This window comes from Engystomops pustulosus, chromosome 6, assembly GCF_040894005.1.
Source record: "Engystomops pustulosus chromosome 6, aEngPut4.maternal, whole genome shotgun sequence".
In the NCBI taxonomy this organism is placed as follows: domain Eukaryota; kingdom Metazoa; phylum Chordata; class Amphibia; order Anura; family Leptodactylidae; genus Engystomops; species Engystomops pustulosus.
Genome location: NC_092416.1, coordinates 40,269,608 through 40,279,661, shown reverse-complemented (window position 1 = coordinate 40,279,661; position 10,054 = coordinate 40,269,608). Strand labels below are relative to the sequence as shown.

Genomic DNA, 10,054 nt, shown 5'->3' with positions numbered 1-10,054 from the left:
ATTAAACCTTGATTTCTCCAGACGGAGACAGTGCCCCCTCGTCTTTTGATTTGATTTAATCTGAAATAACTTACCACCATATTTTTTGTATGGACCATTCATATATTTATATAAATGAATCATGTCCCCTTGTAGTCGTCTCTTTTCCAGACTAAATAAATCTAGTTGTTTTAATCTTTCCTCATAATTGAGACCCTCCATACCCCTTATCATTTTTTTGGCTCTTCTTTGAACCCTCTCCAGCTCCAGGGCATCCCCTGGATCATTATTTGATGGTATTATACTGTATGCCTTGTCATATTTGATTGATTTTGTTAGTGTTGATCCTTTCATAGTTGTTGTAAAGGTCACACATCCATTCACATTTTCATACTTTACCAAGAAGAGAAGACATGGTAATGCCATGTCATTATACATAAAGTTATATATGATTTGTTTGCGCTAAAGGGTAAATGGCTTTATTTTACAATTAAGGATATATTTTTTAGGCTACTAAAATCCCTCTAAGGACAATCTGTAGGCCAGCATGGGCACTCAGCAAACCTACATTGATGAATTTAACCCTAAAGATTACTTACAGACATCCTATGTGGCTGGAAACGGTCTCCTTTATGGAGAGTGGACAGATTTTGCACTGTGCCACCTATATGAAACATTCACCAAAAGTAAGAAATAAGTAAGATTTCATTTTATATTAATGTGCATTTCATCATAAATGATGTGAAATAAAAGAAAGATAGAGCCACTGTCCACCCAATAAGGAGAGTCTGTGGTGCTCAGAGCATCAGCGAGTATGAGGTCAAAAAATGAATAAAATAAATTATAGACATGGCAAAGATGGTCTCTCTATAAAACTATTTATTAAAGCACAAAAAAAAAGAAAATACAAACCTCATGTCAGCAATGTTCAATAAAATAGTAATATATCATTAATAATAGATCATTCATAATGGGGCACATTTACTTACCCGATCCAGTCACGATCCCGCGGCGCGTTGTCTGATGCTGATTCGGGTCTGCTGGGATTCACTAAGGTCTTGCGCCCGCTATCCAGCAGGTGTCACTGCTGCGCCGAGGTCTGCCGGAGTTCAGAGATTAAATTAATAAAATGTATGCCCTAGCACAGTGATGGCGAACCTATGGCACGGGTGCCAGAGGTGGCACTCAGAGCCCTTTCTATCGGCACCAGAGCCATCAACCCAGCACAGAGTTCGCCAGACAGGACTCAAGGGCTCTTACAGTCCCAGAACGCCCAGGACCCTAGAAGACAGCTACAATGATAATCCAAATGTCATCTTCTTTCTACTGTATTGGTGTCCTCAGGTTCCTATATACTTTAAACCTGTGAAAGAGCAGGGAGTAATATTTTACTGCTTAAATTGACGCATTGGCACTTTGCGAAAAATATGTGGGTTTTGGTTGTAGTTTGGGCACTCTGTGTCTAAAAGGTTTGCCATCACTGCCCTAGCAGCTGTAGCACACAGTAAAAGTAGCTTCTATTTTGGTATATACCTGCCGTTTACAGTATATCTACTGTGCAACTTAAAATAACAAGTTGTGGCAAATTCTGCATGTTGATAGTAATATGCACAGAGGACATCAGGACATTTTAGTCCAGTCGTCTTCCAGTCTCTTCCACAGTTTTGTGACTGTTATGATCAGGTTTCTTGGCCATAACTTTGTCACCATCGACAATTGGCCCGTCACCGTTAAGATTTCAGATATAGTAGAGAGATTTATCTTCTCTACTTGGCCCAGACTGCCATGATGACTTCTTTTAGCTAAAATTTTTGCTTCTACAGTTTGAAAGACAAACATCTGAGAATCTCTAATGTGTCCAACATGATGCTTAAAGAGATATGTTGCATACACAACACTTTTTAGGGCTAAACAGTTAATAATGATACAATAAACTAGTAAGCAACAGGTAAAAAACTTGGGAAATGGCTTTGTGCTTATATATTTCTAAAGTTGCTACAGAGTGCAGTATATGGTCCAGAGCTTACCTGTAGGAAGAAAGATGAGCAACCACAGCAGAATTAAGTCAACACTGCAAAGCAATGGAGATTATCATGGTGAAACAAAGCGACGCGCAGCCGGAACACCAGCACGCACAAGGAAGTTCCCTGGCTCAAATGTATGGTGAAAGGTTCCAGAATCTTGTGTTTTTTGTGGTGTACATATGTATGAATTAATAAAGAGATAGGTGTTTCTGGACTTACGTCATGACGTCATGTAATTTATTTCATAGTATCATGGTTTATTTGGTAGAAAAAAGACACATGTCCATCAAGTTCAAACAAGGAAGGGAAGGGATTGGATGAGGAAGGGATTTAGGGGAAACAATTCTATATAACATAACCATCAATGTTATTTAGGTGTAAAAAAGGCATCTTGACCCTGAAGCTCTCTGCTGTCCCTGCTGTGACTAGCGCCTGAGGCAGGCTATTCCACAGATTGACAGGTCTCATAGTAAAGAAGCCCTGTCGCCTCTGGTGATTAAACCTTGATTTCTCCAGACGGAGACAGTGCCCCTTCGTCTTTTGATTTGATTTCATCTGAAACAACTTACCGCCATATTTTTTGTATGGACCATTCATATATTTATATAAATGAATCATGTCCCCTTGTAGTCGTCTCTTTTCCAGACTAAATAAATCTAGTTGTTTTAATCTTTCCTCATAATTGAGACCCTCCATACCCCTTATCATTTTTTTGGCTCTTCTTTGAACCCTCTCCAGCTCCAGGGCATCCCCTGGATCATTATTTGATGGTATTATACTGTATGCCTTGTCATATTTGATTGATTTTGTTAGTGTTGATCCTTTCATAGTTGTTGTAAAGGTCACACATCCATTCACATTTTCATACTTTACCAAGAAGAGAAGACATGGTAATGCCGTGTCATTATACATAAAGTTATATATGATTTGTTTGCGCTAAAGGGTAAATGGCTTTATTTTACAATTAAGGATATTTTTTTTAGGCTACTAAAATCCCTCTAAGGACAATCTGTAGGCCAGCATGGGCACTCAGCAAACCTACATTGATGAATTTAACCCTAAAGATTACTTACAGACATCCTATGTGGCTGGAAACGGTCTCCTTTATGGAGAGTGGACAGATTTTGCACTGTGCCACCTATATGAAACATTCACCAAAAGTAATGTGCATTTCATCATAAATGATGTAAAATAAAAGAAAGATAGAGCCACTGTCCACCCAATAAGGAGAGTCTGTGGTGCTCAGAGCATCAGCGAGTATGAGGTCAAAAAATGAATAAAATAAATTATAGACATGGCAAAGATGGTCTCTCTATAAAACTATTTATTAAAGCACAAAAAAAAAGAAAATACAAACCTCATGTCAGCAATGTTCAATAAAATAGTAATATATCATTAATAATAGATCATTCATAATGGGGCACATTTACTTACCCGATCCAGTCACGATCCCGCGGCGCGTTGTCTGATGCTGATTCGGGTCTGCTGGGATTCACTAAGGTCGTGCGCCCGCTATCCAGCAGGTGTCACTGCTGCGCCGAGGTCTGCCGAAGTTCAGAGATTAAATTAATAAAATGTATGCCCTAGCACAGTGATGGCGAACCTATGGCACGGGTGCCAGAGGTGGCACTCAGAGCCCTTTCTATCGGCACCAGAGCCATCAACCCAGCACAGAGTTCGCCAGACAGGACTCAAGGGCTCTTACAGTCCCAGAACGCCCAGGACCCTAGAAGACAGCTACAATGATAATCCAAATGTCATCTTCTTTCTACTGTATTGGTGTCCTCAGGTTCCTATATACTTTAAACCTGTGAAAGAGCAGGGAGTAATATTTTACTGCTTAAATTGACGCATTGGCACTTTGCGAAAAATATGTGGGTTTTGGTTGTAGTTTGGGCACTCTGTGTCTAAAAGGTTTGCCATCACTGCCCTAGCAGCTGTAGCACACAGTAAAAGTAGCTTCTATTTTGGTATATACCTGCCGTTTACAGTATATCTACTGTGCAACTTAAAATAACAAGTTGTGGCAAATTCTGCATGTTGATAGTAATATGCACAGAGGACATCAGGACATTTTAGTCCAGTCGTCTTCCAGTCTCTTCCACAGTTTTGTGACTGTTATGATCAGGTTTCTTGGCCATAACTTTGTCACCAAGGATTTTCCAGAGTTTTTTTTATTGGGTTTAGATCGCAAGGAAGGAACCATGCGTTGTTGAAGAAGGTTCTTATACACACTAGCATTCACTCTGCCATTCATCTTTATGAAAAGTCCAACCTGACCATTGGACTACACAATGATCTTGACATTTAGGAAATTGTGTTTCGTTCTATAATTTAGATCTCCAGTATGTATATATATATATATATATATATATATATATATATATATATATATATATACACTCACCGGCCACTTTATTAGGTACACCATGCTAGTAACAGGTTGGACCCCCTTTTGCCTTCAGAACTGCCTCAATTCTTCGTGGCATAGATTCAACAAGGTGCTGGAAGCATTCCTCAGAGATTTTGGTCCATATTGACATGATGGCATCACACAGTTGCCGCAGATATGTCGGCTGCACATCCATGATGCGAATCTCCCGTTCCACCAAATCCCAAAGATGCTCTATTGGATTGAGATCTGGTGACTGTGGAGGCCATTTGAGTACAGTGACCTCATTGTCATGTTCAACAAACCAGTCTGAGATGATTCCAGCTTTATGACATGGCGCATTATCCTGCTGAAAGTAGCCATCAGATGTTGGGTACATTGTGGTCATAAAGGGATGGACATGGTCAGCAACAATACTCAGGTAGGCTGTGGCGTTGCAACGATGCTCAATTGGTACCAAGGGGCCCAAAGAGTGCCAAGAAAATATTCCCCACACCATGACATCACCACCACCAGCCTGAACCGTTGATACAAGGCAGGATGGATCCATGCTTTCATGTTGTTGACGCCAAATTCTGACCCTACCATCCGAGTGTCGCAGCAGAAATCGAGACTCATCAGACCAGGCAACGTTTTTCCAATCTTCTACTGTCCAATTTCAATGAGCTTGTGCAAATTGTAGCCTCAGTTTCCTGTTCTTAGCTGAAAGGAGTGGCCCTCGGTGTGGTCTTCTGCTGCTGTAGCCCATCTGCCTCAAAGTTCGACGTACTGTGCGTTCAGAGATGCTCTTCTGCCTACCTTAGTTGTAACGGGTGGCGATTTGAGTCACTGTTGCCTTTCTATCAGCTCGAACCAGTCTGCCCACAGAACTGCCGCTCACTGGATGTTTTTTCTTTTTCGGACCATTCTCTGTAAACCCTAGAGATGGTTGTGCGTGAAAATCCCAGTAGATCAGCAGTTTCTGAAATACTCAGACCAGCCCTTCTGGCACCAACAACCATGCCACGTTCAAAGGCATCAAATCACCTTTCTTCCCCATACTGATGCTCGGTTTGAACTGCAGGAGATTGTCTTGACCATGTCTACATGCCTAAATGCACTGAGTTGCTGCCATGTGATTGGCTGATTAGAAATTAAGTGTTAACGAGCAGTTGGACAGGTGTACCTAATAAAGTGGCCGGTGAGTGTATATACATATCACTTTGCTCTCCAGTGTTCACATGCTGTATAGACTGTCTTGCCACTTATGAGTTAGCTACATAGCTTATAATTAACAGTACACATTAACAATGGTTTTAACGATGGGTGGTGTCACTAGTGTGTGTCTTTTTTTGTGTTTTAATAAATTCTTTAATATAGAATCTATCTGTACTGTAACTTAATGTATTACATCATTTATCATGCATATGCCAGACATATGTCCCATAGAGTCCACATCAACTTTAGTGCTTTGGAGGGAACTTACCACGGCCACTATGCTATGTTGTAAAATAGTCCAACAAGTTCTTGTTCAAAAATTTGTGTTGTTTTACCAATTTAATGCCATGAAAATTTTCTGTATTATGGGGCTTCCCATCAGCCTGACATACTGTTTATAGTATAAGCCTAGTTTTTCAGCACAATTTTTGTACTGTAAATTCCCCATTCGGCTTATACTCGATTATATACAGTAGTTACTATAACTTACTCCAGACACTGGTGAAAAGTATAGATGGGATATAAATTTCTGGAGCAAAGAGATTAAAGAAGAGATTAAGATTGGTGTATGAAGTGCCAATTTTGATAAATCCCTACCACTATGTTTGTGCCGTTGCTGGGCTGCTAAATGGTTATGGTGGTACAAGTTAATACCTCCTCTGATCTAATGTTGGTGACCTTAGAAAATATTATATGAAACTCGTGGATATCTAGGTTGATATTTATGTTTTCTTCTTAGTTGGAGATACCCTGCTAGATTTTGGCACTGGATCCTCCATTTACCATCTCCTCTCGGCCTGTGAAGTGTTTGATAAAATCATTGCATCAGATCTCCTAGACCAAAATCGGGCTGAATTCCAATTTAATAAATGATATAATGGGGGGGATTTACTAATTTTGCCGCAAGGACGACTGACGGCATCGGAGATCAGCCTCCGCAAAGCACAGCACTATGTATTAAAGTGGTGCACGGCTGTTAGTGATTACTGGGTAGACAGAATTAATAAGTTGTGCGCCAGAAAAATGCCAACAGTAATGAAGTGTGTACCAAAATCTTTCATGGACTACGCCTTAATTTTCCTCTCAGACCAATTTTTCTCCTGGTCTAACGTGCGCCAAAAATTGCGCCTAAAAATGCCGACAAAATACACATAAATGTGGAGGATAATGTGGAAATGTTAGGCCACGCCCACTTGCCCCAAAAAAAGATGGAGGTGTCGGGATATTCGGAAAAATCTATTCTTTCTGGCGCAAACTCATTATAAATGATCCGCAACAATTCTGTGCCAAAGAATAAATTAAAATCCCGGCATGATAATACATGTCCCCCAATGTGTGAGAGAATATTACGGTATATCATTGTGTAGCATGCCACAATCTTGTAAGTTAGACTAGTTGAAGAGCAGAATAGAGACACAGAATATTTTACTAGAACTAGGAATTATTCAGAAGGAAAGAAACTAAGAAAGATGGAACATTTCTTACAAAAGAAAAACGAGATCAAAATTGCCATCCGCACAGTTGAGAGACTTTGTCAACAGTTAGAAGCCTATAGAGGATCCTAGGTGTGAATTAACTGTAACAAAAGGCCAGATAGACTATGTTGCATCTCAAAGGGAATAGAACATTTGTAGAACCTGTTCTAGTATGCTAGGGGCACCAGACAAAAGATAAAGAGGGAGATATGAGCAATACCCTAGCTCTAAAGTGGCTTGGGATTTACTGGTGCACAATGGACAGTGAATTGAAGAATCTCTCACTTTACTGTGCCCCTTGGTCTTTTAGCGAGAGCATTCCAACTAGCCATTTCATTCCTATCTGGAAACTACTGCCACCACCATACAGCCTGATGTTCTCCACACCGAAGTGTTGTCCCAGCTCTTGCCTTGTGAAGAAGCCATAGGTTAGACAACAAGCCACTATGACACATGAGCACATTAACCAATACCATTAAACGGTCTCCACTTCCTCCTACCTAATGGACAACCATATGCACTGTGGTAGTGGGTAAGGAGGGATTACTCTCCTCTATGATATCCATGTAACTTTAATTAGCATACAGACAAGAGATATATTTTTGTGGCAATTCCTTCTTTATATCCCTTAATTTGTACTCTTCTATGTTTAAAGGCAGGATTGTGAGAAAAAGTCTAAAAAGCTCCGAAGTAAGGTGAAAGAAGTCCTGAAATGTGATGTTCTGAAAAGAAACCCTTACGCTCCTGCTGTGGTTCCCCCGGCTGACTGCCTCCTGGCTTGTCTTTGTCTTGAAACCCCATGTAAAGACATAGGGGGTCATTTACTAAGGGCCCGATTTGCGTTTTCCCGACGAGTTACCCAAATATTTCCGATTTGCGCCGATTTTCCCTGTATTGCCCTGGGATTTCGGCGCACGCGATCGGATTGTGGCGCATCGGCGGATCGACGGAAATCGGGGGCGTGGCTGAGCAAAAACCCAACAGATTCGGAAAAACCACCGCATTTAAAACAAAAAAGTGTCACTTGGGATGCGCGCTTACCTTCACTTGGTCTGGCTCGGTGGACGGCGGAGGAACTGCCTTTATGAATCCCGGACGGATCCGAATCCACCGCAGAGAACGCGCCGATGGATCGCGAACGGACCGGGTAAGTAAATCTGCCCCATAAAGTCGTATTGTAATGTTCTCAAAAATTTTAAGGAATTGATAATACCTGGAGGACACCTTTTTATTTTAGGTGCACTGAATGCTACTTTTTATCATGCTGGAAAAAAGCGTTTTAGTGCAATGACTACCAGAAAAGAAGAGGTGGAGAAGGCTTTCAAAGAAGCTGGTTACGTCATTGAAAAGGTTGTGTATGCTCCATGTGCTGATAAGTCAAGGATGGATGTGACATATTATGATGGGAAATACTTCATTCATGCCCGTAAACCAAAGTGAGGAAGTTCCCAGCCTCCCTCTATATATATATATACTGTCTATATTGATATTTTTATATTTTTTATATTGCTTTAGTTTGTAAACATATAATCCTACATATTCCCTTTTAGTTGCATTGCCTTTTAACGACCTCTTCATTGATACCTAGGGGATATGTTATAGTACCGAATATTATAGGATATAAACTCATTAATGTTTACCAATGTCTTGGGTATCCCACAATAAGACCAGGGCCTGTTCCATCCATAGTATGAAGCAGTATGAGCATAGTATGACACTCGATATCTTGACCCTTCAAATCCACAATCAACCTGGAGGTATTATGCATGAGCTTTACCCCTCACTACCCATCCACAAGTCTGATACCTCGCAGTTTAGCTCAGGGACACACCTACGCTCATGAGGGTTGAGAACTCAGGCGAGAATCCAACCCATTAAAACATACGTGATTGGACTAAAGACGGAACCAGTAGGCCCCTCCTTATGTTGCAACAACTATTTCAAACTTGATATTTTAACCATGCACCCATGTGTCTTCACTTTGTATTGATATGTTTTGTTGTTATTTCTTGTACTTTGTTTGTCCGTTTGGTCCAATAAACTTGTACTGATTAAGTGTTGGGTTGAGTTTAAAAGCCCCAAAATAAGCAAATGTTAGAGGACGGCGCCTCGGGTGATAACGTTTGGTGGTCCGTGTAGGGGAGAGATCAAGGGTGCTCACCTGATGAATTCTTGAAATCGAGCTCGTAAGATATAATTACGCAATCAGGACTCAAGCTGGACTCCTTTGTAGTCAAATGGATGACAAGATAGCGGAAAAAAATCCACTTGACTAGATGTATTTGTAGGGAGTATTAGCGTTAAAGTAGCTCCCACAGCCCAGGTAGCCTGGAACACCACTAGGTGTCCAGTATGTAGAACATAATAGGAGAGAAAAAAAGGGCTATCGTGGGGCGCCCCACGATAGCCCTTTTTTTCTTTCCTATTATGCAATACAATATTGGGACATGCTGTCAATCCTGACTGGTCAATATCACAAGCCGAGAAAACTCCTTTATGACAAGTTACAGATGGTCTCATTCTTATTATACCATTATATACACCTGACATTACAAATAGCAGGCAAACGTGTATCCATCAGCATTATTATCCAGGCTTACCATTATCTGGGTGGGATTGAAGGTGTGGACCTCAGTATTCATTAATCATTATCATTGGCAGGATGAGACATGTCCCCTTGTCTATAAAGAACAGAAATGAGAAACAAGAAGGGAGGACTTCCTGTATGTCTGATGTCGAACCAGTTCTCAATCCGCAATCGTCCTCCAAGCTAATGTAAGATGATGTAATTGGAGTGTAAGATTGTTCTCTTTGCCTTTACTTTGTTCTATTATTGCAATAGAACATCCAATGACTTTTTTGCAGGTCAAAGCTTTTTTCAGCAATGTTTGTTACAATTGGGAGTGATTGGGAGAGACCATCTCCCTTCCCTCTGCCTTAGAGTATTGCCAAAAAAGCAAAAAGAAAAACGTCCATACCTGAAAATA

At 40.7% G+C, this 10,054-nt stretch overlaps 1 protein-coding gene across 1 annotated transcript; it reads left to right on the top strand.

The window, feature by feature from the left end:
* The first annotated feature begins 526 nt into the window (after nt 1-526).
* LOC140065889 (nicotinamide N-methyltransferase-like) lies at nt 527-8,633 on the top strand. Its single transcript, XM_072113450.1, has 6 exons — nt 527-665; nt 2,834-2,893; nt 6,332-6,455; nt 7,723-7,883; nt 8,305-8,503; nt 8,618-8,633. The coding sequence occupies exons 1-6, from the start codon at nt 527-529 to the stop codon at nt 8,631-8,633; spliced, it is 699 nt and encodes a 232-aa protein (XP_071969551.1).
* Nucleotides 8,634-10,054: the final 1,421 nt, after the last annotated feature.